Genomic DNA, 27,954 nt, shown 5'->3' with positions numbered 1-27,954 from the left:
ATCAAGATCCCTTTGTTAGTACTGTCAGTAATAGTACAATCTAAAAAACACTGGGTTAAAAATGGCTTGGTAAATATAGGACAGAACACATTTTGGGCTATCAAGTTGGACCATCAAGTTGGGTTGTTAATTTTAACCCAGCAAACGGGTTGTTTTTCAACCCAAAGTACGGTTTCATTTTTACAAAAAAGCTGGGTTCAATTTATTTCATGAATGGGTTAATATTCTCAGGGTTATTTTTACCCTTTGAAAATGTCAGATATACCACATTATAAACAAATATGTCAACATGCTATCTCCTTTATTTATACACGAGAAGGTGTTCAGAAATATATTGCTAGAGCTGCTAAAGGGGCGTTTATATATAGACTTTGAAGTAAATGACTCAAAAAGTCATATCTTTAAAATGAAAATGTCAGAGTTTGATCAAAGGAGACGTTTAAAACATCCAAAAAAACGGAGTAACCAACTTACGATCCAGTGAGCATTACAAACAAGTAAGCTAATGCTAACGAAGATAGCAGTGCATTTAGTGTCATGTAAACTGGACTGTTATCCTACAGTTTTGCTTTTCTAGTGTACACTAACGGTTTTATGGATAAATATATTGATACGAATCTTCACTCAAACATGCTGTGTTAAACATTTCCACAAATAGCGCAGATGTGCTGTTTATACATTTTTCCCTACAATTATCCTAAAATGCAGTTTGTTTGCATGCTACAATTCTACTAAAATGCTCACAAAATAAACAAACAATTGCATGAAATTCAGGTGACATTTATTAAAACCATTTAAACATTTGTCAGATGTAAGAATTGGAGTTCATGCATCTTCTTACAAATCCCCCTGCCATCTGGGAAGACAAGAGTCCCACTCCCGTCCATTTGAAAAGCTGTAAAAGAGCAAAAAGAGTGTCGGTTAGTTGCTAGCTACAAAATATAGACACATGCCTTTGGGCTTTAACTGAGAAATTGTGTTACAGAATCCCAAACTGTGTAATTTTGGAAATGTGACCTCCACTCTCCTAATGAACAAAATGGCGCTGTAGACTCACCAGTAAAATCTAGCTGACTTGCTAATATTTATTTTCCAGACTTTAGCAACTCACCGCCAATATTTTTTGTACAACCTAATTAAGTCAACCAACATTACAGAGATAGTGGAAAACATTACAACCTACTGTAACCCCATCCTCTCTTTTTGTCATGTTAACCTTGTGAAGAACTTTTGGCCTCGACATTACTGAGCTAGCCAAGTTCCGTTAGCCACTGACTGTCTACACCTGTTAACCGGCATTAACATTCACCAAATACATGAAGAAACATTAAGAAAGAAACTAACCCCTCCTCCTAATACTAATTACTACAGCTTGTCTTGTCCAAAACACTCGCTAAATGTAGTTAACATTAACCCACTCTCTGTATTACATCATGGTGAATAGGTATAATGCTAAGTTATCGTTAACTTTCAAAAAGGTAATGGGAATGTCTAACTCGGAGCCTCATATAAGATGCAGACCCAGAGAATTATAGAATAACCTCAGTCCATATTTCACAGCCAACATAAACACATGACACTAGTAGTGTGACGTCAACACTGAGGAAGCAGTACTTTTGAAACCGTCGCGATAGGTAAAGTTAATTATCACTCCCTGAGTTACTATTTTACAATGAATGTACGAGAGCTCCCTGCTTAAATATCACAAACATGGCAGGCATTTTCAGCAGCATTAACGCCAAATAGTGATAAATGCTAACTTACCTGTGGTCGTTTGGTTTCCTCGTCTCAAAAACCATTCACCTGAGGCGGAGTCAAACAGTCCGCACTGAGTTCATTTGACCCAAGGAGCTGGGCTGAGGCATCGGAGTGCGAGAGGGGTGCATTGGTTCAGCTGTCAGTGAAAATGACCCAGCTATTAACTCAACGTTTGGGTTACACAAAACTACACCAAAACTGAGAAAATAACCCAATTAAATGACCCAAAATGCTCAACCCAGCATTTGGGTAGAAAAAATAACCCAGCATTTTTTACAGTGTACTATTATTACCATACTGTATCATTTGTTTTACAAGATCTACTCATATTCATTTGTTTAGTCATCCAAATCCTTATAATTGTTAGGGTCACGGTGGATCTGTAGCCAATCCCAAAAGAATTAGTGATGCAGGAGTACATAGCCATAGCCAACATGGACATAGCGAGAACATGTGAAACTCCACACATACAGTATACATGATCTCAGGATTGAACAAGAAAACCAGGGGAAAATAACAGGAAATAAGCTTTCTCATGGATGCCCCATAACATTAAATGTAGCTATAAAGGTTTGAAGAACATGATGCGTCATTCATCAATAAATGAAAAATTATAATTGTTGGCAAATTGCTGTGGTATATGTGGAGTGAAACCCTTTGGGGCGGGCTGCTTTGTGAAAACAATCCATTTGCGGGTGATCTGAAACCATTTTGGGGATGGTGTCACGTCCTGGGCATGGATCATTTTCCTGTAACAACACTAGCCATCATGTTTTATTCCATGTGTATCTCAAGCAAAAATGCACATTATATTTACAAGTGAAATGTCTATCTGATTCGATTTTTCTTTTCTTGTTTTTCATTTAATCTTGGAAAGACTTTCTCAGGCTTCTGAATACTGAAGCTGGGGTTACTCTTCATGAACCCTTCAGAGCAATAATAGTCTGCTTTATATTCTACTGTGGAAAAACATTTAATGGCCTTGGCAACTTCAAATTGTCTGTATTTTGGTTTCCTCATGGGAAACCAGCTTTTGGCAAGCTTTTTCATGAGATCAGTTAATTATGTCTCAACCTCAGTGAAGAATGGAAGGCATTTTTTTATTATTATTATTTTTTTTTTAACAAAAATCTTAGGTAAAGGATTTTCCCTGTATTTTCCTGCTCTTTATGCCTACTGCTCCAATCGTTTTTTCCTCATCCACATGATTTACTTTTGCTATGATTAATATACCAATACATATAATAAATATGTTCACAGAAAATAACATTTCTAAAGGCTAGATCTAGCAGGGAAGAAATTCGGCTATGGAGATTGCATGGCTATGTGCTTGATCTTATACACTATTGTTAGCAATGAGTGTGGCTGAAACACCTGAACTCATTCATTAGGAGGGGTGTCCATATACACATCTGGCCATATAGTGTAGTGTAAAAATGTAGACTAGTAAATACTGCAGGCTGTCGTTTTGGTCATATTCATTTATGTATATTAGCAAGCATTCTATGCATGTTGTACATTTTTACACCTGTGAAAATAGCTTGTATTTGACCAAAATTCCATTATCGTCAGCAAGCTAGCTAATAGCATAATACGTGTTATGGTGTCAAAATAAAAGTAAAAAAAAAAGAATGAAACAAGAAATATGTATGAATGAACTTGGTGTCCTCCAGGGGTGCTTCACAATACTCAAATTGACGCTTCCTCGTTTCCTCGCTCCTCCGTCCTCCAGCCCGTGACCAGGAAATCGATCGCAGTCAACCATCTTGAAGGACATCTCAATTCTCTAACTGCACCGTGAGAGGGCGAAGAACGAGGCGTGAGGAAGCTTCCAGAGGAGCTAGGAGCAAGGATACACAGGGGTATCCTATGCGGAAGTGCTTCTTGTCGAAAAACCTCACGCATGTATAAATTCCCCTCCTCCTTTACATCTGCAACAATCTCAAACAAAAGGTCCTTTGATGATGTGATGGAATTTTGTGTGAAATATAATTAAATAATAATATGCTTACAATGAGTATTGTAATTAATCGATCGTTGCATGTTTGGATATACAAAAGCTGCGATAAATTATGTATTGTTTATTAATTCATCGTGGAATAACTCAGACATTTCACATACTATCAGTGCATTTAGCCGAGCTCCAACAACATAACAGCAGATCCCTGAAGCACAGTGAGGTCATTCAGCTGAGCCCAGTCATCATTAAGTGACGTCGCTTTGAAGTGATGCTTGAGAGAATGAAGATATTCCATTTGGCTTGCTTCAATTCCTCTCTCCTCAGATCTCATACTTGCATCCTTCCCACACATCCTAAGTGGATGGAGCCAAGATGCAAGGACAGGAAATGAGGACAGGAAGCGAGGAAAGGAAATGAGGATGCACAAATAAGAAATGAGAAGCAACCCATTCCACTTGTGTTGATTCCTCTCTCCTCAGATCTCATCCTTCCTTCGCATTTTAAGGGGGTGGAGCTGAGATGCAAGGAAAGGAAGTGAGGATGCACAAATAAGAAATGAGAAGCACCCAAAGTTCCATGTTCTGTCAGACAACAAAGCATGTGAACACGACATATTCAGTTTGTTTACAGCTGCATCACTGAGGAATATTCAGGATAAACCGGATACTGTAGATGATAAATTCATAAAGTTTGGATTCTGCCCACCTCCTGCAAAACACCCCTGGATTAATCTCTGTGAGGATATTTATTCCTACCCGATTTTTACGACTGTTTTCAATACTGCTTTATAAGGCTGAAAAACTTTTTCCAGTTTATTCGTAATCTATTTTCGTGTGCGAATCCCAGCTGAGTCTGGAATAGACGCAATTGTCTCATCTTTAGCTAGCTAGTTATTTAGATAATTGCATAAAAACGCTAAAAAGGAAATGAAAAAGTTTACTCTGGTCACCATGGTTACTGCCATAGAGGAACTAGATTATTTGAGAAGATTAGCTATTTCAGCTGGTGCTACCAGGGCGTGTAGTTTTTCAGTTTACTGCATGTAACACTATCAATTACTCATGAATTGATGACTTAAAACACAGACACTGCTTACAAATCGACTTTTCGACGTCATCGTGGTGCGTCCAAAATCGCATACTATGACATTCGTACTAATCTGTGTGTGTTATGTTAGCATTGTCATGTGACCTTCGACGTCACCATAAACACAACAATCTTAAACAAGTTAACAATTTATTTTGGTATTGTTAAACAAGTCCAGTTTAACCAAGGTTTAATACTTAAAAGAGCCGACGCTGTCTTCCGCGTTTTTGTTTTTTTGTTTTTTCTGGAGCTCGTCCGCACCAGTCCAGATGCATCATGGGATTGTTTGGCTCGCGTAGTGTGCATCGGCTTCATACTTCAAAATCTCACCGGAAGCAGTACGTCATCCGGGTATTTCTCGCCTACTGAGAATTCGGACATACCACCTCTCTAGTGTACTGCTTTTCGTCTACTATATAGTAGGTAAGTATGCGGTTTCCAACGCAGCCATAATGCTAAATAAATAATCATAAAAAAGGACAAAAATGCCTACAAAAAATTGTTCGATCTTAAATCCTTTGTTTATGTGAATGAAGTACAGCGCACACATTTTTATTATATTAAATTATATTTTATTAATATTATATTAAATCGACCGAGCATTTCAAACTGGGGCAAACTACGTCACGTGGAATCTGCGCTTGCGAAACATAAGGCAGCGTTTTCGTCAGAAAAGAGCTAGGTAAGTTTACTGCACTAATGCAACACGGAATTAGAAAGCCGCCGAGTTTTCCCCTCAATAACCTTGTGAGTTGTTTGAGTTTGCGAATGAAAAGCCGAACATTAGATTAGATGGTCTTTAGATAAATATTCAGTAGAGCCGCAATAGACTTGTACATTCTTGAACTTTTAATAAAGGTGATATTGTGTCAGTGAGTCGCTCGAAGTGCTGTGCCAGTGGAGCTGCTCAGTGAACATGTACCTTTATTCAGTCATCTATGAGAAATATGATTAATTACTAAACACTTATTTGGATGTATTTATGTATTCTCTTGTATTTTAATTGGACCCAGAGTCTGTAATGAAGTTTTGATGATGATGATGAATCATGTGGTGATTAAAATCTCCCTATTTCATACAAATTGTCAGTATTTTTACTCTTAATATGGTACAGTATTTGGACACAGTGCACAGTGAGGTTTCATGAGCACATTCATTCATTCATCTTCAGTAATCACTTGATCCTGATCTGGGTTGTGGTGGATCCAGAGACTATCCTGGGAACACTGGCTGCGTTGGTATATCTCAACTCAGGTCATCATTACACACTCATTCACACCGAGGGGTAATTTCTTGGGAAGTGGGTGGAAAGCAGGACACTCTGAGGAAATCCACATAAACACGGTGAGAACATGCCGAACTCCACACCGACAGTGACCTGATCTCAGGAACCCTGGAGCTGTGAGGCAGCAGTGCTACCCGCTGTGCCACGCATATTTTCAAACATGGCTACAAAACGTCTTTAATGTGCACTATGTACAGATACAGGCTGTACTTTTAAACATACAAAATGTCTGTGAATTGTACACGGTTAAGAGAACGTGCATGTTTTAGTAGATTAATTCAGCCCTCCAGTTCCCCTAAATCTGAGTTACCGTAAATGATAAACAATGAGCATTGACAGTAAGCCTGTAGATTATATCTGTCTCAGCTCCAGTTACATTGACTTAACTAATTTTCAGAAAACACTGCATAGTAGATGAGCTGCTTGTTCCCCAAAACGAACGATTACTTCTGATCCTGGACATTTTCAGGCCTGTAGATCTGTGCTTAAAATGTTAAATGTTGTGTTTTCTCCTCGGCTCGGTTCGCTTTCACAAGGCAACATTTCAAAACGTACCAAAGTGTGTTTATACAAGTCACACATGAGTAAACTGACCTCCCATTGGCCAGAGTGTGCCTGTTTAGGTTCTGCTCATAGCAGTCCTCTATCAAGATGGAAAGACAGCAGCTCCGTGTAGTTGTTATAATTTATCAGTTTGAGCAGGACTGTTGGGTCGGATTGCTTTCTCTCCAGAAGCAAACCGCTCCAGAGATCGATTGTTTTGGTGTTTGTATATGTCTAAACGACCCTAACCAAGGGAGAAAACGCACCGGGTTCCAAAGCAGACGTCCCAAACGAGCCAGGTGTGGAAACACCCACCGTCTATCCTGAGGGCTAAACAAACTGAAACTGTGTCCAAATAGCAAAGAAAGTTCAACTACAACACTGTCAGCAGAATGAATGTAAATACCTTTGTAGTTTTCATACTTTAGGAAGTTTTTAGGTGAGCAAATACTTACATGTTAATTTTCTGCTGCTGTTTTTGCAGGCATGATTATCAGATGCACACTACGCAGCTTCAAATCTGTTTATAGTTCATTAGGTACCACTCCAGCGAAGACGTTCTCCTCCACACAAGTAAGCATAACCTCCTTTCATGTACAATTATTTAGTATCTCTTTCAAATTCTTGAATTTGCCGAATTTGTGCTTTCTTCTAGTACAGTATGGCATCTGCTAAACACAAGAACGCAAAAAGGATAGAAGGACTAGACAAAAACGTATGGTGAGATTAATGGGCACATTTGAAGTATATGACATACAGTAGGTTTGGAAAGTATTGAGTCCCCCTCAGCTTTTGCACCTTTTATGTTGTTATACATTGAATTTGGAGTCATGTTGAAAGGTAAGCCTTTTCCCCCAGTCTGAGGTCATGTGCACGCTGGAGCAGGTTTTCTTTAAGGGCATCTCAGTATTTGGCTGCATTCATCCTTCCCTGAATTCTGACCGGTCTCCCCATCCCTGCAGCTCAGAAGCTCCCACATAGAGTGATGCTGCCACTATCATGCTTCACCATAGGGGTAATATTAGCCAGTTGATGAGCAGTACCTGGTTTTCACCAGACATAGCACTTTGACTTAAGGCCAAAGATTTAAGATAATCTTTTTTTTTTCTCTCTCAAGCTCTCCTTTAAGTCCCATTAAGTACCTTCCACTCAGGAATGGCTTCTGTCTGGCCACTCGAACATAAAACCCTGATTGATAGAGTATTTCTAATGAGATGAGGATGATTGTCCTTCTCATATTTCTGTAGGTGACTTCTGAAGCTCTGTTAGAGTGGCCATTGGCTTATTGGTCACCTCCTTAACCAAGGCCCATCGAGCCCGGTTACTGAGTTTGGCTTGATGGCCAGTTCTAGGAAGAGGTGGAGTGATTGAGCCTGTGCTCCTGGGAACACTCAGAGCTTCAGAATTGGTTTCATACCATTGCCCAGATCTATGTCTCGATACAATTTGATCGTGGCTGCTTTGTCATCGTGGATTATTGTGTGCAGCTTAATGACCAGAAAGTCAATTGAATCCATTTAAATTTAAATCTATAACATAATTATGTGTGCAAAAACTGAAGGGTTCTGCATGCTTTCTGAAGCCACGGTATACAGTGCATCCGGAAAGTATTCACAGCGCTTCCCTTTTCCCACATTTTATTATGTTACAGCCTTATTCCAACATGGATTCAATTCATTATTTTCCTCAAAATTCTACAAACAATACCCCATAATGACAACGTGAAAGAAGGTTGTTTGAAATCTTTGCAAATTTATTAAAAATAAAAAACAACAAAAAAAGCACATGTACATAAGTATTCACAGCCTTTGCTCAATACTTTGTTGACGCACCTTTGGCACAATTACAACCTGAAGTCTTTTTGAGAATGGTGCTACAAGCTTGGCACGCCTATTTTTGGGCAGTTTCTCCCATTCTTCTTTGCAGGACCTCTCAAGCTCCATCAGGTTGGATGGGGAGCGTCGGTGCACAGCCATTTTCAGATCTCTCCAGAGATGTTCAGTCGGGTTCAAGTCTGGGCTCTGGCTGGGTCACTCAAGGACATTCACAGAGTTGTCCTGTAGCCACTCCTTCGTTATCTTGGCTGTGTGTTTAGGGTCGTTGTCCTGTTGGAAGATGAACCTTCGCCCCAGTCTGAGGTCCAGAGCGCTCTGGAGCTGGTTTTCATCAAGGATGTCTCTGGGATGGTATTGGCCAGGTGATGAGTGGTTCCTGGTTTCCTCCAGACATGGCGCTTGCCATTCAGGCCAAAGAGTTCAATCTTTGGTCTGAGAGTCCTTCAGGTGCCTTTTGGCAAACTCCAGGCAGGCTGTCATGTGCCTTTTACTGAGGAGTGGCTTCCATCTGGCCCCTACATCATACAGGCCTGATTGGTGGAGTGCTGCAGAGATGGTTGTTCTTCTGGAAGGTTCTCCTCTCTCCACAGAGACACGCTGGAGCTCTGTCAGAGTGACCATCGGGTTTTTGGTCACCTCCCCGACTAAGGCCCTTCTCCCCCGATCGCTCAGTTTGGCCGGGCGGCCAGCTCTAGGAAGAGTCCTGCTGGTTCCAGACTTCTTCCGTTTACGGATGATGGAGGCCACTGTGCTCATTGGGACCTTCAATGCTGCAGAAATGTTTCTGTACCCTTCCCCAGATCTGTGCCTCGATACAATCCTGTCTCGGAGGTCTACGGACAATTCCTTGGACTTCATGGCTTGGTTTGTGCTCTGACATGCATTGTTAACTGTGGGACCTTATATAGACAGGTGTGTGCCTTTACAAATCATGTCCAATCAACTGAATTTCCCACAGGTGGACTCCAGTCGAGTTGTAGAAACATCTCAAGGATGATCAGTGGAAACAGGATGCACCTGAGCTCAATTTTGAGTGTCATGGCAAAGGCTGTGAATACTTATGTACATGTGCTTTTTTGTTTTTTTTATTTTTAATAAATTTTCAAAGATTTCAGACAAACTTCTTTCAACTTGTCATTATGGGGTATTGTTTGTAGAATTTTGAGGAAAATAATGAATTGAATCCATTTTGGAATAAGACTGTAACATAACAGAATGTGGGAAAGTGAAGCGCTGTGAATACTTTCCGGATGCACTGTATGTTACGTTCCCTGAATTATAGTGATCTCTGCTGCTTTCATGGCTTCTATTTCTGTGGCATTACAGGGTTGCCTTCACATCTGTAGCAGCAGATCCCTCCATCGTGAATCTTGGTCAGGGTTTCCCAGACATTTCCCCTCCATCTTACGTGAAAAATGGTCTTGCGCAAGCTGCAATGGTGGACCGGCTCAACCAGTACACACGGGGCTTTGTATGACACTCATGATCAATCTTTTCCAGCTCTTGTCATGTCTTTTCAAGTGCACAGTGAATTCTCTCACTTGATTTACCTAATGTACATTTGGAAGATTAAAAGTAGCATCCACTATATGGCAAACATATACTAACGGACTGTCCTGCTCTTAACAGTACCAGACACTGCTTTTACTCAGACAATACGTCATTAGAAGTCTTCCAAAATGTCGCAGCAGGAGAAATCCTGGCGTTTTTATCGAATATTCAAGTGAAGGACCTCGTATAGATGCCGTTGTTGACTCTGCTGAGATGGAAGAATTTATTGTTGTAATTCTCTAAGAATGACTGGAATGCCTTCCTTTACCTACCTTGATCTTGCCATGAAAATAGCCACTGATGCTGGCATGGCATTAAAAGAACAATAAATAAATAAATAAATCCACTAGGTGGCACACCAGAGCTAAAACCTCAGTCTGTCATATTTCTATGTAAACCTGTAAAATGTTCAGTGAGTTTCCATATTTGTCTCTGTGCAGCAGCCTAGAGATTTTAAACCCATGGATGAGTTCTGTTTCAAATAGGAACCTATGAGATTTAATATATATATATATAAAAACATAGAATGTAAAAAAAATCTCATTTTCAGTATAATTTTTTAAATTAAAGTTATTTTTGTAGACATTAAGTTATCATCATTTAAAAAAAACATTAAAAAAAAAAAATGCAACACTAGTGCCACTAATATATATCTCTCTCATTGAAGTGTCTTTGAGGATCGTGATATACTTTTGTCGTATTGCTCTCCCTAGTGCTGAATGCAGACAGGATATGTGTGGAAAGCATGTGTATGTGTAGTTCTATTCATGTCTAAACCTGGCCATAATCATAGTGTGTGTGTGTGTACGTACTGTATGCTTTCTGAACAGGATGAATACTGTCATTTTTAACAGGGTCACCCAACTCTGGTAAAAGCCCTGTCTCAGGTGTACAGTAAGGTGCATAACCGTCAAATCGACCCTTTCAAAGAGATCCTGGTGACTGTGGGAGCTTACGGCTCTTTATTCAGTATGTTTCAGGCCCTTGTGGAAGAGGGAGACGAGGTAAAGCAGCGCAACAGTTTTGCAGTTCATCAGCAGATCCGCTGCTCCCTCTTGTGGAGTAACTGTGCTCTTTCTTCTTGTCCTGGTTCAGGTTATAATAATTGAACCCTTCTATGACTGCTATGTTCCTATGGTTAAGATGGCAGGAGCCAGACCGGTTTTAATACCACTTCGCCTTGTGAGTTTCCCTCGAACTGTTTTGCAGGTCATGTATTTTATAAAAAATATGTTTAAATAACAACCCTTTTGAAACATTTTATTCATTATATCTTGTAGAAATCCAGTAAGAAGGCAGACAGCAGCAGTGCAGACTGGGTTCTGGATCAGGACGAACTTGCCAGTAAATTTAATTCCAAAACAAAGGCCATCATCATTAACAATCCTAATAACCCCATCGGGAAGGTGAGGCTAATTCCTCAACGAGAAGTTCATTTGAAACGCTGGAACACATTTCCTGTTTTTGCTCATGGCTATTTTGTGTTGATAAACAGGTGTTCAGCAGGAGCGAGCTGCAGGCTATCGCAGATCTCTGCATCAAGCACGACACGTTGTGCTTCAGCGATGAGGTGTATGAATGGATCACATACAAGGGGCATGAGCATGTGAAGATAGGTACGGCAGTGCGTCTGTACTTTCACAGTGCACTTATGTGGAATTCAGCTGTAGGGCCGTGTCCATTCTGCACTGCGCGTCACCTGATCAGTAGTATACACATAGAGAAAATGATCAAATGTGCACTGCAGGGAGCTCAGTATATGATGTGTATCTCTCTTTCCAAGACAGTACAGTGTGTATAACAGGTGAGTAGCAATCCCATGAATGATGGATGCAGCGAAAGCGGAAGACAATTAAATAGTAATAATACACTTATAGATATCTTTATATACTGGGTTTAAGGCGAGAGGCGCCACATCTCATCCGCTAGGATGGAATAACGCTGAATAATACGTAAGGAATACAAGGTTATAGGAAAATAATCAACAATGCAATGTTCACACCACAGCAGTGATTATTTTCCTATTATGGAATGCACGAAAATGTTTTATTCCTTGTATATAGATCGGATTCTGACACGCTTGGACAAGCTGTTTTGATAAAATGTGCCGAATGAATAAATGTGAATTGCGAGTTGTAATCATTATGCCATATTTCCGAGTATAGCGACTCTTCCTGGCATGTGGGACCGAACCCTTACCGTTGGTAGCGCGGGAAAAACATTCAGTGTGACCGGTTGGAAGGTAATTAGCAGAGATCTAATTTAACTTTTAAAATTTTATTTTATATAAGTCATTTAAAAAAAAAAAAAAAAGCCTTGCATCATTTACATGTTTGTTCCCTTCTTTTCCCAGCTGGGTTGGTCCATAGGACCTGGGCACTTGGTCAAACACCTCCAAACGGTCATGCAGAACACACTGTACACCTGTGCAACACCACTACAGGCACGTGGTACACCGCGTACAGGATGCACTGAAGGGATGCATGTGTTGTAACTGTTTACGTCCATTTGTAATACGCCCCTTGGTTAGGGCTTCTGTAGTAAGTGCACTACTCCAGCAGTAATAGGAACCTTATGCCATGGCTCTATTGAACCTCGGAGCCACGCTGGCAGAAATGAGCATCTTCGCGGAATTAATCAGACAAACAATAGTAACTTAGAAGTGTGTTACAGTTTCAACATTAAACAGTGCCGTGTGGTTACATCCGAGTAAGGATCCCAGGCCTGACAGGGAGTTTATGCTCAGGAGCTGTATTGAGGCAAGAGAAACTCTTTAAAAGAGAACCTCTTTAAAAATCGGTGTTTATCGTAGTTTCACATTTTGTTTGTCTTAGAATTGAGAAATTCTGACTTCTTTTGTTACCAAACATGCTGATGACCAAAAAGCTTGATTCTGGTTTTATCTGACCAAAACACACGATTCCAGTTTTACTTCTAGTACTTGGTGAAGTTTAGCCACTATAACTAATATATATATATATATATATATATATATATGAAATTATTATTATTATTATTTTTAAGATGCTTTGGTGCTGAAAGGCTGCCCGTTGGGCTCTTGAGCAAGACCCTTAAGCCTCTCTGCTCCAGGGACGCTGTATCATGGCTGTAGTATGCTGTAATGTATATGTGACAAAAAATAAAATAATCCTATGGTTTTTTCCATTGGTGAAAGTTGACAGATTTGCATCCCAAGGAAGCAGGACATGACCGTATTTAACTGCTTTTCTTCTGTGTTGGCTAATAGGAGGCAGTTGCACATGGACTTCTGCTGGACTGCGAGCGAATGGGGCAGCCTGACTGCTATTTCTCTGCCCTAGCTGAAGAGTTGGAGGGAAAGAGAGACCGTCTTGCAGCCATTTTGAAGGAGGCGGGGATGTGTCCTGTAGTTCCAGAAGGAGGTTACTTTATGCTCGCCGATGTCACAGCTCTCAGTAAGCAAATATTTTGTTGGATTAATGAATCTAATCTGAGAAACAGTTTAAAAAATATATTTTTTAACATGATCGACTTCCTTAAAATCTTGTATTCTTCTCCTGGGTAGATCAGGATGTTTCAGACGTGGAAGGTGATGAGCCGTATGACTACAAGTTTGTCAAGTGGATGATAAAGGAGAAGGTATGACAGATTTTTCATTTTTAGCAGAAATCTCCACACTTAAAAGTACATGATACTGATACAGGGTTATTCTTAAATACATCTGTTGTAGAAATTGGCCGCCATTCCTGTGACAGCGTTCTGCGGGGACGAATCCAAGAAGCAGTTTGAGAAATACATCCGGCTGTGTTTCATTAAGGTAAGGAAGAATATAGTAAAGCAGTACACTGGCTATAAAGGAGTAAAGTTTTACTCTTACCCCAAATTTAGTTGTGTTTAGTGTCTTTAGTTTTATACCGGAGCTACAAGGCTAAGTAGTGGACGTTTGTAGCTACTAGTTTAGCATTGTGCAAAGTGCCTCTAAATCACATCAAAGATCATTAGAATGGACACATTCATATAAAACTTGCAGCCAGAACTACTGTCAGAGTGGCGCTGTTATCGAAAATTAATCAACACTTTCTAACCAATCAGAATCAAGCATTTAACAGCACTGTGGTTTACTAGATATTTAATAACACTGAGTATTTTAAAGCGACGCACTGTCATCTAAGTCTAGATGAATAATGACAAACGTAATGGATAAACCCATGTGAAAATGGTCTCCGCTGAGGATTTTTTTTTTCCCTTTACTGCAGCAAGACAGTACGCTGGACGCTGCTGAGGTTATTCTGAAGAACTGGAACAACGCTTGACAGACGTTACAGCAACGCTGCATTAGCCTTCATCTCTCAGCGCTGTAGGGGAGAGCCACATTCCTTTTGATGAACTTGTACAGTTGGCTGGGTAGAGAAGTGTTTTTAGCCCCATTGAAGTCAATTACAGACAATTACAGCTGACCTTATGTTATGTGAACGTGGACTACCTTTTACTCTCTTTAAATGTTTGGTTTGAGTCCTGAATACAGTGTGATCTAATTAGAGGTTCTTCTATTGGACCGTTATGTTAATTTCCCGGATTGAATGAGATACAATGTATGAATCACTTGTCTCAGATGGCATTCAGCAGGACTTGCTTGATGTTTGTGATTCTAGTTCATCTTAACTAAAACGTTCTGAGGCATAGGCAGGGACGGATGAACACAGGACATTAAAAATCACATTGGTCAGTCTTGCCTCAGGCAAAAGGTAGAGTCAAATTAAAACCTTTTTTTTTTTGCCAGAGGAAGTATCCCTGCTGATACATCCCATTGGTGTAGAGTTCTTATTTACCTCACATTGCACACAGGAAACGATATACATTTGTGACAACTATGTAATCTCCATTTTTGTTCAAAGTGTTCCAGTGCTTCAGACGTGTTCAGACTTTAGAAAATAAAAGTGTGACAAATTATTCTTTAAGTTTTCATTTGACTCACCCATTCTATGTTTATGCACAGCTAGTCACGTTTCACATTAGGTCACCACGGTCAAGGTTAGATTTTCCGCAGATTTGGGCCAAGATGCATCAGGTCACCATCCAACACGAGTACAGCTAAAAAGGTCTCATTTACAAACATCACTGTGAAAGACCATGCAAAACAATTTCACGCAATTACAATTTAGCCAATTCAAGTAGTTTTCCCGAAAAAAAAAAAGCACATAAAAAAAAAAACCCACTAATTGAATCACAAATCTTGAAAAAAGCCACAGCAAACTCGAGCATTTTTAGGGACTGTGCAACAAATCGCAAAAAGAAAGCTAAAATCTGTCACTTAGAGTGCCGCTAACAAACTGTGGGAATCTGTGAGCTCATGCACGTGGAAGAAGGCAGTTAGCACTTTGCTCAGCGTGTGTTATGTTGTTAGCATTGCTGTTATCGTGCTTCCAGTGGTCCAGGTAATCCATCAAACGATGGGTGCACAAACTAGAAATGCAGTGAGAAATAATGAAAAAATGAGAAATAATCTCTCAATCAAGCCAATATGCTCAGTAAAAACATGGCCTATGGCACGGTCTCGGTCTGTTTATTTTGGGCATGCATTCCACTACAGCCCTTACCAAGAGGAAAAGACAGAGACCAGACACCATTGTGGGTACAGAGTGTATTTGAAAAAGGGTTGGTGATACACAGAGTGAAATCATTGGCAAGAGTCCATAAGAGCTCCTTCTGACAGAGGGGAAGAGTCTGTTGCATGTTAGCGGTCCATGGATTAGACACTTGTATCCAGGGATTTCATCTACGAGGAACGCCGGGCAATGCCCGAATGTCCACGTCCTGATTTTCAAAACAGGATTATTGCTTGGCACACAGAACAACAAACTGTGTGAAAACGTCTTTGACCGAACGTCAGGAACGATCTGGAAGAGTCACTATGATCATCTTAAAAAACAGAATATTAAAAATACAGGCTGCTTTGGCAGGTCCATGTGCCAAAAATATACACTTTTGTGTTCTTTTTGATGAATATACATTTTTACATTCCATTTGTCAGGTTTATGATTGCTCTGTGATTTGAGCTGCCCTCTCCTTAATGATAACCATAAAATTCATATAGTTAAAAAAACAAACAAGACAAAAAAAAACAAAAACACGCACATATGCATACCATACAGCAGATCCACGATGCTAATTTCCTAAAAATATCATAGAAAACTATAAGTTACACTTTTTTCAGTACTGATACGAATACATATTTAAGTGGAAATTAAGTCTGAAAACCACCAAAAGATGAAATTTTTTCATCTTCAAGTCAAGACTGAAGTTGGTCTGTCGGGTGGTCTTGGCCAAGGACTCCTCAGATTGCATAATGAACTGGTTTGGCGGTGTGTGCTGTGCTGGAGGTTTTCAGTACCTGATGCTGACTTTCTGGAAGTCCTCTATCTGTGATGAGTTTAAGGCACCATGGGGAGGAAGACACTAAATAAATATGCGGATCAAAAGATAAGTGTTGTGAAGTGGGGATTGTCTATGAGCTTCAAAAAACAAGTCTGTATGTTTCTCTCGGTTAGACTGTGTGTTTTTTTTTCTTCATTAGAAAATGAACGCATTATTAGCTTGGAACACAAGCTCTGTAGTGTTTTCTCTGAACAGCCGGCAAAAGAGGACTTCATTAAAGAAGAGAACTTGTAAATGTGGAGACTACTCATGAGAAATCCCAGTGCTCTTGACCACAAAAAAAAAAAAAAGCGCCATGTTGGGTTACCGTGACTTTTCCAGCTGACTGAAAGACTTCAGAACTATTTTTTGGGGGGAAGAGCAAAAAACAAACAAACAAAAACAAACCGTGCCAGCTGGCACAGCTAAAAGCAGAGAGAGGGAAGTGGTCCTTACAGAGACGTTCTCCGGCGATGAGCCTCGTTTGTCCGTTTGCTTCACAGTATTGAGTGTGTGTGGGCTGTTGATGGTCAGCTGGAAAAGCTAACACCAGTCAGCGATGTAGTCGAAGTCTATGAAGAGCTCCTGCTCTGAGGCGGTCAGGATTCTGGGCTCACGTGGTGGGGTCAGGATCGGAACCTCTGAAGTGAACTCATCATCAAAGTTACTAACGTCCTCCCGTCCTTTAATGGTGGGGATGAACGGAGGCCGGGTCTTCTTAGCCAACAGGGCAGCCCAGTCCATGTTCTGATGGATGGATGGAGAGAGAGAGAGAGAGAGAGAGAGAGGTTAAAGAGAAAATAAACAAGAGAGGGGGGGAACTTGCATAAGAACAGAACTGGGGAAAAAAAAAAAAAAAAAAGAGTCAGACAGAGAAGAGATGATGGAGAGAAGACAGAAGAGCAGGACATAAACAGGAAAAAGAAAAGAAAAAAAACGTGACGCATGAGAACAAAGAACAGAACTGGATAGATGGAGAGAGATCTAAGCCAGAGCTTAGACACAATAAAGGGAACACCAGAGAATAATAAAAGATGAAGAGATCAATAGAACAGCGATAGAGTGCAGACACACAAATGGAAACATAAAAAAATTTATGGAGGTGTATACATGTGCAATATATCAGAAGCAGGCTTTCAGAGCAGCTATACAACAACTTGTAAAGTAACGGACAGGTGGCGTGCCAGGTTTTCTTACAGGAAAACGGAAATTTGGATTAATAATCCATCAGACTGGTCTTTGATTAAGGCAGTGCAAAGCTGCCTCTCCTACAGAGTATAGGCAAGTGCCACGCCTTACCAAGCACACGTGCCTTGCAAATGGTCCCAAAAAACAAACAAATAAATACATAAATAAAATAACCCATCAGATTAAATTTGGTTGTTGAAATTCAGGTGTGTGAAATGATACAAACGAGCTTTCAACTGATTCATGAAACCGCCATAAACCATCAAAATGAGCAGCGAGTTACACTACCTGTCAAAAGTATAGACACACCCATTCTTTGTTTTTATTTTTCCACATTTATATTGTGTGAAAAAAATCCAAAATAAATAAAAATAATTTTGTATCTTCGTGTCTTCAAAAGTAGACACCCTTTTTGCCTAGAATTTACAGAAATGTATTCTTTTAAAAAATATATATATTTTTGTAAATAAAATACTAGTTTTCTAATGAAAGAAATGAATATGTTCTCACAATGATATTTTTGTCTACAACAAACATTTAATCATACACCTTCAGATGGCTTTTTAAGATCAAGAGAAACATTTCAGTCAGATGTCTCCGGACTTTTGACGGGTAGCGTAAGAGCAACTCGCGTATCAGCCAGTCTCTTATTTATATGCCATGCCTACAACGTGCCTCAATTTACTTTCACATACATCCAGTTTTCATTCCCACACCCTCATGTGTGCAGGGGCGATAACAGTGAATCCACACTCGTTGGAAATGAAAGAAGGGGCGAAAAAAAGAGAAAGCAATGAAATTTCAGTGATGCCGAGGTACAACTGACCGAGATTCTTGTTACAGAGGCTTCTGCGAATAAAGACACGCTTTTCGGTAGGCACAAGTGTGACAGTTTTCCAGCCTGCAGGTAGTTGTGTGAACAGTGTCTAGGTTTGACTTATTTAATACTCGTGGGTCAAATTAGGCTGAAGATCCTGCATCACATTTACAGACTACAGTAAAATGACTTCTATTTTAATCCAAACGTGTGTGCAACTGTGATGTACATGATTTGATTTGTATTGCTTCTACTGCTCTACTTACTATACTAGATCACAGCATATACTCTGCTATAACTATTGATGATATCAAGTAACTAAGTGTTAATTAACTAAATCATTTTTCAGGTTGTTAAAAACCCGGTTGTTTTTTCAGTAGCTGTAGTACATTAACAAAATGATTCAAAAGCGTACAGTTCGTACATGACCGAGCATTCATCTGGTGTATCTAGGGTTTTGTGTGCTCGACATCAGGTGAAGGAATCGAAATTCAAACGGAGCGTACTCTAAAAAACGGATGCTTCTTCACTTCTTCGGCGTCTCGCTCTCCTGCACCGAGGCGCCGCTCGGGATTCCTCCTCAACAGCTGCAGACAGATGAAGAGAACAGTACACGGACATGAGAAGTCGAACGCACACAACGTTTTCTAAACGCACAATTCATTTGCTCATTTGATGAACCGGACTCGGGCTGCGGTTATATGAGAACGTACTCGTCTCATTATGGAGATAGCCTCTGTGGAGAGGAATCGTGGGTAACGGACTTCATCGTTGACGATACTATCGAACACCTCCTCTTCATCGTCACCTGGAAATGGAGACTGCAGGTACAGGAGAGAACAAAACCAGGTGTCAGGAAGATTCTGCTGTAATGTGTGATGTTACTGGTTATACACGTATTTACATAATGCAGGTAAAAGGTTTTCAAAAAATTTCCCTTTCATAAGAAACTGATTGCCAGATGCAGCTTAAAACCGAATAAAATATATTCTCATTACTGAGCTACTACTAGTTACCGATGTTGGGTCTGTTATTTACTATTATATAATGGCTGTGAAAATACTTGCTTCTGATTGGGTAATTTCTTACATAGCCTTTAACGTAGAGCTGGTCCGAAATGTTTTTAGAGTTCTAAACCAATACTCCAGATATGAGATACCTATTCTAGACTGAAACTATGAGATACCTATTCTAGACTGAAACTATGAGATATACGAGATACCTATTCTAGACTGAAACTATGAGATATATGAGATACCTATTCTAGACTGAAACTATGAGATATATGAGATACCTATTCTAGACTGAAACTATGAGATATATGAGATACCTATTCTAGACTGAAACTATGAGATATATGAGATACCTATTCTAGACTGAAACTGTAATATGCTCATTTGAATAATTCAGGAAGGAAAAGCTTACTTATAGGTGGTAATACATGGATTTCAAAAAAAACTGTAACCATGACACTAGTGATGGAATTGTAGCCTAGTGATAGTTAAATGATGTCAGCAAGTTTGCTATTTTCAAAGTCAAAGTCAAATTCGTCATCCTGTCCCAATCGCAGATGTTTCTCCAGGACACGGTGCTACATTTATCACATTTAAATATCATTTGTGGGTAAGCAACACAGCCTTCTCTTTCATGCTGCCAAAGCCACAACCACAAAAGACATGCTAGAACGTCTGACTGCTAGTGCATAATGTTGGTGGTCCACCTCATTCCCCTTTTCACAGCCCGAGTTAGTCTCTAAGCACATAGTTTCTGATAGCTGCAAAAAATGTGATAAGAACACTGCCAAACATTACTAAAGGTGTTTTGGCTTAAAAAAAAAAAAAAAAAAAAAAACCCCGACTTTTCCATTAAGCCTGTTGAAAAGCTTAGCTAATCAGCTTCTGGGTAAATATTTCAGTGAAATTCTCACCTCTCCAACCAACATCTCAAAGATAAGCACACCCAAACCCCACCAGTCCACTGCCCGTGTGTATGAAGTTTCCGTCAGGACCTCAGGAGCCAAGAACTCAGGAGTGCCACAGAATGTACTCGTGCGATCTCTAAAGCCCATTCCTAAACACGGTCAGAGGAAAAACAGCCAGCAATACGGTCAGCGTTACAGAAAAGTAATTCAGGTCACACACGATTCATCCACACGTTCTGACTGAAGAATTAAACAGCACTGTGGTATCAGTAAGGGATAATCTGCAGCTCCGTGTGCATCACACAGTTTTTAACGCAGTGGTCAGATCAAGAATTCTGCCCACTTTAAATCATACAGAGATAAAGTAGTGCGATAAGATTACATTTATTTGAATTAATTATAAGAAATAGTTATTAGAGGGAGAGAGAGAGGGAGAGAGAGAGAGAGAGAGAGAGAGAGAGAGAGAGATAGATATTGTGCATGCATGTTAATTATCGGCGTCTGTACTACTACTGAAGCTGTGAGTTTAAATACAGTATGCAACTGTAGCTGTATGTTACTATGGTTACAGGTGTTTATAGGCAGCGCGTTAATTTAGAACGGCGATTAAACTGACTGGAACTACCTATGCATTATACGGTATGAACACACACCTTCCAACCAATCAGAAACGAGTATTCAGACCACAGTTTATACGACAGATAGTTCCGATCTACTAATTTGATTTGTTCAGCAGCATTCCAAGAGTGGCTATATTATCTATAACCGCATTAGGATCAGTCCGCTCGTCTGTGTTCGCCACATAACAATTCCACGTCCTCGATCGAACCAGTTACTACAGTAGCGCTAGCAACATCACCACCAGACATGGCAAGTTATACTTTTCAGGAATATAACTTTTGGCTCAAAATATGAAAAGCTCATCCGACGAAGATGAAAAGGAAGAAGGGACGCCAATTTTACCCAAGCACCTTTAATGGGAATGTACAAATCAGTGTGAGCTAGCTAGCCGACATGCCACAAAGTGAGTGTGGATTCTTCAGGCTCTATTTCCGCCACTGACTTGATTTTAATTCCTTGTTTATAAAACCGTTGTACAAAAGCAATATCGCACTGGCAATCTTGTGCTTATACTACGAGCAGCTACGGCACTTGCCCTGCGGACTTGTGACTATGGCCGAATCACAGCCATGCCTATATTCAGTATAATGGCACTCTTACTCCTGCGATATTGCTTAAATGAATCACCAAGCATCTTAAACAGTTGGAGTATTACTTATTAGTAATCTGATGACGATTTCCTTGTTAAGAACCAAAATGGTCAGAGTTCTATGAGCTACAGTATCAGAGGCATTGTAGTTACTTAGGGCCTTTATTTGACGATAAATATTAATGATTACATGAAGGTCATGAATACTTTTTAAAGTATTCCAGGTGCCAAGATAAACCAGAGGGCGCAGAACAGCACACTTACCTTCTTTGCAGAGCCCAAAGTCAGCAATCTTTACATATCCTTCAGTATCCAGCAACAGGTTATCCAGCTTCAAGTCCCTGGAGGATTCAAATCATAAAATCACATGAATACCAGTTCAGAGGCAGTGTTCAGATTGTGTTCGAATGAAACATACCTGTATACTATTTTATGCTCGTGCAGAAACTGCAGACCCAAGACCACACAGGCAGCATAGAATCTGCAACAGGAAAAACAAGTGGGGGGGAAACGGCATATTAGCAGATAGCATTTTCTTTATTATTATGAGTAATGACCATGATACTCTGGCCAATTTTGAAGAAGCAGTGCTGCCAGGGACTGCAGCCAAACATTAACTTATGGAAAAAGATCATCACTTATCTGAGAAAATCAACCCTCCATCCAATCCTGAAGATATTTAACCGATTTATAAATAACTGTGCAAAATTGCAGGGATAGTCCACATGAAGAAATGTGAATTTGAACGTGGGATTGTAGATATGCGACAAATTAAAGGGAAAAAAAAACAAACAAACAAAAAAACAGTGACTGCCATGTTGTACGAGACACTTTATTGGTACAGTCTGTGTCCACTTGTCAGTCCTTTCAGGATTCTGCGATAAGAGAAATGAACGCAAAATCAAAGAAACTCCGCAGAAGGCGCTTGCAATTTTTCTAAATTACGGCGGGATTTTCTGCAGATTTGGACCAAGACGTGTCACATGACGTCATCACAACGCACATTCAGCCAAAGCGCCTTCCCTTCACGTGTGTCGAACATGAGTACAGGTCAAAGGTCTCATTCGGGCGGCTGCGGTTCGGGTGGTAGAGCGCGTTGTCCACTAATCGCAGGGTTGGCGATTCGATCCCCAGCCCAAGTGTCCTCGGGTAAGATGCCGAACCCAAGGTTGATTCCGATGGCAGGCTAGCGCACTGCATGGCATCTCTACTACCATTGGTGTGCACGAGTGTGTGTGTGTGAGAACGGGTGAATGAGAAACAGTGTAAAACGCTTTGTAGAACCACTAGGGTTTAAAAAAAAAAAAGCGCTATAAGTGCAGACCATTTACCAACAAAGGGCAGTGCGAAAGACAAAATTTCATGCAATTGCAATTTCTCCTTCAAGAAGTTTTCCACAAAAAAAAAAAAAGCCACAGTAAAATCAAGCATTTTTGGCTGCAGTACCGCCAGCCCTCCAGTACCATTCCAGTGACGTGTAGAATTCTGTTCTGGTGGTTTACGAAGACACCATAATATAATTACTGTGTAATATAATACATTACAGGCCTACTACTGTATATTATTAGCCAATTGCTTTCCTGTACAATCTGATACAACTCTAGAAAAAAGGAAACTGTGATCTAAACTATAGTTGCAAGTCTGTATGAAATGCAGTTTGAGGCATATAATCAACGTGTTGGCCGTGTGTACTGAAATTATTCTGGGTGAGAGATTTCCACTGTTTGTTAGCTTAGCTAGTGCAAAACATAAAAAAAAAGAACTTTTCTTCAATCTATTCTTGTGTCTTGAGTTTCTATTACATTACATTTGACAACAGGTTATTCACCCCCCCCCCAAAAAAAACATTCCCATACATTTCCAGGTCTGACAATGAGTGGTTGTAGATTCTGTACTTTCGTTCAACAGTGAACGTGGTCACTCACATCGCACGTGGCTCTGAGAACACGTCAGCATGGATGTGCATCATCAGGTCTCCTCCTGCTGCATACTCCATTACAAAACACACATGCTCCTTGGTCTGGAAGCAAGCAAAGAGATTGACCAGGAACGGGTGCCGGACACTGTTGACCGTCTCGAAGATCCTCTTCTCACACATCAGACTGTGGAACAAAATGCATCTCATCGTCATGTCGGCACACGAGCCATTTAATCAGACTGTCCAAAGTCAGCAAGGTGGATTTTTATTATTATTATTACTATTTTTTTTTTTATTATTTTTTTTAACTGTGCACGATCTCAATACCATTACGTAAACCCATTTTTCTGACTGGTCATCCTTACCTGTCAACTTCATCACGAGCAACAATATCCCCTTTCTTCAGAGCTTTGATGGCAAACATTTCCCCAGTGCTCCTGTATTCTGCCAGTAAGACCTGTTGAATAATTAAAAAGACTTGATTGCGGCAATGAAGCTCAAACACAAACACACACGAGACGAACGTAAATAATTCTTCTGACTAGCGTTCAGACACAACACACTCAGTAAGGTAATGTACAATCCATTAAATGGCTTTTACCTTTCCAAAGTGTCCACGGCCCAGAACAGCCACACAAGAAAAGTCTTTGAGGCTGAACTGGACGTCCGGCTCTTCCCTAAAAAAAAAACAAAAAACAAGACAGACAGTTAGACTTGGTTAGACATAAAATCTTAAATCAATACAACATAATGTTTTGATGGAATTAAGCTGTAAACTGTGTTTCCAGGTGAACACTGGGATATCGCACCTTGGTTCAACATGGTGTTGCTCGGTAAGTTCTAGATCAGGCTGCTGAATTTCATCTTCCACTTGATTATCATATTCCGGCTTGGACACCGTACTGTTCCGGCTGTCGTTCAGGAAGTCAAATGTGGCTAATGCATCCTGAGGGTACAAACCGTTTACAATCCGGGCTAAAGTTTACACATCCCATCACAACCATCGACAAAAACACACCACCACATAACCCAACACATACTGGGAAAGTGTTCTGTATTAGAATAAACACTTTAGCACAAGGAGATTAAGCGGGCTTTCACACTGGCAGTTTAGTCTGAAACGGAGCACGGTTTGCGTAACGTGAAAGCTGTCGTGCGGACCGGGAAGCGCACCGCGGTACTGAACCTGAGACTACCGGTAGGAGGTGGTCTGAGTTCAGCTGCACAGGAACTGCGCTGCGATTCCCGTGAATGTGAACGCAACTCTTACTCGGGTCCGCACTTGTTCAGGAAGTAAAATAACCTGCGCACGTGTTTTTACCCGATGACGACATCGTTAGTTTCTGCAACACACGTGTACCATGAGTGGCAGGGGAACGCTGTGGGACACAGAAGAGGTCCACACTGCTGTGCATATTATCTGCTGTGCATAACAGTACCAAAATAAAATAAAAAATATATATATATATATGGTGAGTCGCGTTGTTTTTTCCATTCGCGTTTCTGATGACGTAAGATGAACACAAATGCACCAGGGTTCGATAGAATCGAGTGAGTCTGAAACAAGATGTGCCTGGTGTGAAAACCACCTCAACGAAGCAATTAATCTCCTGTCGTGCTTTGAACTTTGTGTATTGTAGCTGCATCTATGACACGTATTTCAAACAGTTCATTACCTGCACCTCATTTCCGTCAGGGATTTTTTCTTGTGATGGTGGTTCTTCTTCCTCTTCTTCGAGCTCAGCAGCAGGGGTGGGGTGGCGTTTTGGAGGAGGGGTGGCACCTTTGTCAAAGTCTAATTTGGTCACGGTCATATCACTGAGAGAAAAGGTCACAACACAACACTGCTGACAACGTGCCAATTTCCATTTTAGTACTGGCCCCTGGCCGTGTTTGGGTCTGGAGTGTTTCTAACCAAACCAGACGCTTCACTGAAGGACAGCTCATTAGAGTATTCAAGCACAGATAAAGAGAGGGACTTAAATCACATGGTCATCTAAACAGAAAAGGCTTACTATATTTTACCCACAGTAATTGAGAAGCCTTCGGCCCATTCAGCCTCTCTCTTTATTCAAGATAAAGAATAATTAATATGAGAATCAGAAAAACGAGCGGTCCGTTTCATGAGTTTCATGTGGGCACATCTAAACGTTTGTATTTGGTCATGAACCAAACAAAAGAGCAAAGTATTTATCCGAGTGCCTACTGTGCTGTTTCGCAGATAAGAAAGGATCTTATTTACGGGGTCAATTAACTCTACAAATATGGGGTTACTTCACTTTGATAAGTCAATATGGCCATGTGTTTTAAAAAGCACTGTACTATGTAACATCAAATTATATAAACGCATCATTTGTGATGTAGGATGGAAACAATCCACAAAACATTACTGCCAACTAAACAAGTGCAAAGTGTTTTGCTTGAACTTAAGCCATGCTTGTGTAAATAGATGAAAAATGAAGCGAGAATGGTTAACCATTGTGGTTAAAGTTCTGTGTCAGTGTCCAGAAGGTTGAGGGCTCAAATCCCAGGACGGCCAGAAAACCACAGTTCAGCCCCTTAATCTAGTCTCATAACCCTCAAATGCACGCGTGTGTTGCAATCCATTTCACTTTTCGTTTTCACAAACATTTTTCCTGGACAAATATGACATAGCATGACTCTATCTGGAAGACATAACGGAGATTATTGGGACATCTTCCCCAAACATACTTTTAAAGAAACACAAAAACAATGCGTCTATAAGTCTGTGAGATATTTATAAAATCAAGCAAGCACAGTAACATTTTGGCTAATATATATGATCACATTCAAAAAAGCTGAACTGTGCACAAACACAAACAGGATCCACACCAGTGATAACCTCATGTGAACGCAGGGTTACATGGTGTGTACGGGTGCGTACCTGGACAGAGACGGCGAGTCCGGGTGGCCGAGGATTCCCGCTTCGGGGCTCAGCGCTGATCCGAGCCCAGTCACCGGAGGATTGAAGGAATTGTTGACGGATGGGACTGCTCTTCTCATCAAACGCCCCCATGTGGCAATGTTGATGTTCATCTGAGGTGCACGCAGGAATGTTTTACCTGGAGAGAGAAACCCAGAGACACATCACACCGGACAGCAATACAGCGTAACATCACGTTTGAAGCGAACAACCATAACGTTGGTCACTTAATCTAAACTGCGTAAATGAGGGCCAGCGAGAGCTCAGCCGTTAGGGTTCAGTACTAGTCACGGCATGGTTGTGATGTCATATCTCACTGTTATCACTGGATAAAAGGATCTGCTGGATAATAGACTACATTTGAAGGGACCTCAAGTTAACTGATAATGTGTACAAAGTGTCTGTTAAAAGTGTCTTTCACAAGAGGGCAAAGCAAGCTATGACTCACTTAACAAACTTACCATGACAATCAATCATGGACTTATTTATGACTATGAGCCTACCTTGCTGTTTTGAGAAGATTTTCTTTTGCCTTTGTAGCTTTGGTCGCCTCTCGATGACTGGATTGAAAAATGTAACCTGGGTGGAAAATGGAAAAAAAATAAGTAAATACAAACAACTGGACATATTTTGTAATGCCCGTCATGCTTCATTAAGGCAGGTAGGTGTGTGCGTGTGTGTGTTTGCATGTGCACGTAAACACAAACATGAATGCACCTCAGCAAACAGAGTTCCTTGAGGCTCCAGGTAGAGGCACATGCCATGACGCTGGTTGTCCAGGAAGTCCTCCAGCCTCAGGAATTTGACGGCACACAGAGCCCGCCAGTCCCTCCAGTACACAGAGATCTCCAGCTCACGAGACTATGCAGAAAATAAATTTAAATAAATAAATAAATAAATAAATAATAGTACACACAGTACAAAAACATTTCTATGTGGGTTTGAAAAACAGTCAATGCCAGGTACAGTGTATAACTTTATGGATACAGAATTCCCGGTGAAACTCTATAACACAACATTTACACACACGTGGATTTAAAAACAAACAGATTAATAGTAAACGTTCTGAAAAAAAACAACAGACTCTTATTTTTATTTATTTATTCATTATTAATATGGTAAGGATTTATATCCAGCAAAGGCCTTTTGCTGATCAAGTGCAAATTATTGTATTACTTTCAAATTATTGTATTGCATTACACCGAGTTGTCAGTTAAGAAATCACACAAATAGGCTCAAGAACTCGGGGGCTCATGGATAAACCTGTACACGCTGGGATAACCAACTCGCAACTGCTGTAATTCCATGCAGGATGAAATATGTAAGTATGACTAATACATAAGCACTAGAAAGGAACAATCACACTACAGAGAACGAAAGAGATGAACCAAGTCAAAACTGCGGCACGTGATGCCCAAAAGTGTGTGGACACCTGACCATCACACCCATACGTGCCCATTATAAAACCATGGGAATTAACATGGAGCCGACTTTGCTGTTGTAACAGACACCACTATTCTGGGAAGGTGTTCCACTAGAGTTTGG

The 27,954-nt window shown here is 40.4% G+C and overlaps 2 protein-coding genes and 1 long non-coding RNA gene across 8 annotated transcripts in view; 1 reads left to right on the top strand and 2 right to left on the bottom strand.

The window, feature by feature from the left end:
- Positions 1-731: 731 nt before the first annotated feature.
- Positions 732-4,769, bottom strand: LOC128614485 (uncharacterized). Its single transcript, XR_008387051.1, has 3 exons — positions 3,880-4,769; positions 1,765-3,689; positions 732-895 (listed from the first exon to the last, which is right to left on the bottom strand). It is a non-coding gene; the product is annotated as an uncharacterized LOC128614485 (long non-coding RNA).
- Positions 4,770-5,033: 264 nt separating this feature from the next.
- On the top strand, positions 5,034-14,960 carry LOC128614483 (kynurenine--oxoglutarate transaminase 3). Of its 4 annotated transcripts, none has more exons than XM_053635792.1 (14): positions 5,034-5,227; positions 7,117-7,205; positions 7,288-7,352; positions 9,794-9,938; positions 10,873-11,022; positions 11,114-11,200; positions 11,299-11,424; positions 11,514-11,634; positions 12,184-12,260; positions 12,372-12,461; positions 13,266-13,452; positions 13,563-13,636; positions 13,728-13,814; positions 14,254-14,960. In XM_053635792.1, exons 2-14 carry the CDS (start codon positions 7,119-7,121, stop codon positions 14,308-14,310), a joined length of 1,353 nt encoding a protein of 450 aa, XP_053491767.1. In that variant the 5' UTR covers positions 5,034-5,227; positions 7,117-7,118; the 3' UTR covers positions 14,311-14,960. The 4 variants fall into 4 exon arrangements, with proteins under 4 accessions (XP_053491767.1, XP_053491768.1, XP_053491769.1 ...); XM_053635793.1 differs by lacking the exon at positions 5,034-5,227 and adding an exon at positions 5,261-5,486; XM_053635794.1 differs by lacking the exon at positions 5,034-5,227 and adding an exon at positions 5,485-5,551.
- Positions 14,961-15,518: 558 nt separating this feature from the next.
- The window catches only part of pkn2b (protein kinase N2b), a 51,700-nt gene continuing 39,264 nt past the window's right edge, over positions 15,519-27,954 (bottom strand). For all 3 annotated transcript variants that reach the window (XM_053636004.1, XM_053636005.1, XM_053636006.1), the window contains 14 exons: positions 27,127-27,270; positions 26,913-26,988; positions 26,371-26,548; positions 25,142-25,283; positions 24,275-24,411; positions 24,067-24,142; positions 23,831-23,922; positions 23,473-23,649; positions 21,966-22,028; positions 21,812-21,888; positions 20,344-20,486; positions 19,130-19,237; positions 18,923-19,003; positions 15,519-17,158 (listed from right to left, as the gene is read on the bottom strand). In XM_053636004.1, coding sequence (XP_053491979.1) covers positions 16,955-17,158; positions 18,923-19,003; positions 19,130-19,237; positions 20,344-20,486; positions 21,812-21,888; positions 21,966-22,028; positions 23,473-23,649; positions 23,831-23,922; positions 24,067-24,142; positions 24,275-24,411; positions 25,142-25,283; positions 26,371-26,548; positions 26,913-26,988; positions 27,127-27,270 — 1,698 coding nt within the window. In that variant the 3' untranslated portion in view covers positions 15,519-16,954. The remainder of the gene's footprint in view (positions 17,159-18,922; positions 19,004-19,129; positions 19,238-20,343; positions 20,487-21,811; positions 21,889-21,965; positions 22,029-23,472; positions 23,650-23,830; positions 23,923-24,066; positions 24,143-24,274; positions 24,412-25,141; positions 25,284-26,370; positions 26,549-26,912; positions 26,989-27,126; positions 27,271-27,954) is intronic.

Source organism: Ictalurus furcatus, chromosome 11 (assembly GCF_023375685.1).
Source record: "Ictalurus furcatus strain D&B chromosome 11, Billie_1.0, whole genome shotgun sequence".
NCBI classification, from domain to species: Eukaryota; Metazoa; Chordata; class Actinopteri; order Siluriformes; family Ictaluridae; genus Ictalurus; species Ictalurus furcatus.
This window is presented reverse-complemented; position numbering and strand designations above follow the sequence as displayed.

Coding starts and splice junctions, on each gene's coding strand:
- LOC128614483 (XM_053635792.1), top strand. CDS start 7,119: ATGATTATCAGATGCACACTACGCAGCTTCAAATCTGTTTATAGTTCA. Junction 7,353..9,793: donor GGACTAGACAAAAACGTATG/GTGAGATTAATG, acceptor GTGGCATTACAG/GGTTGCCTTCACATCTGTAG. Junction 11,425..11,513: donor CTAATAACCCCATCGGGAAG/GTGAGGCTAATT, acceptor GTTGATAAACAG/GTGTTCAGCAGGAGCGAGCT.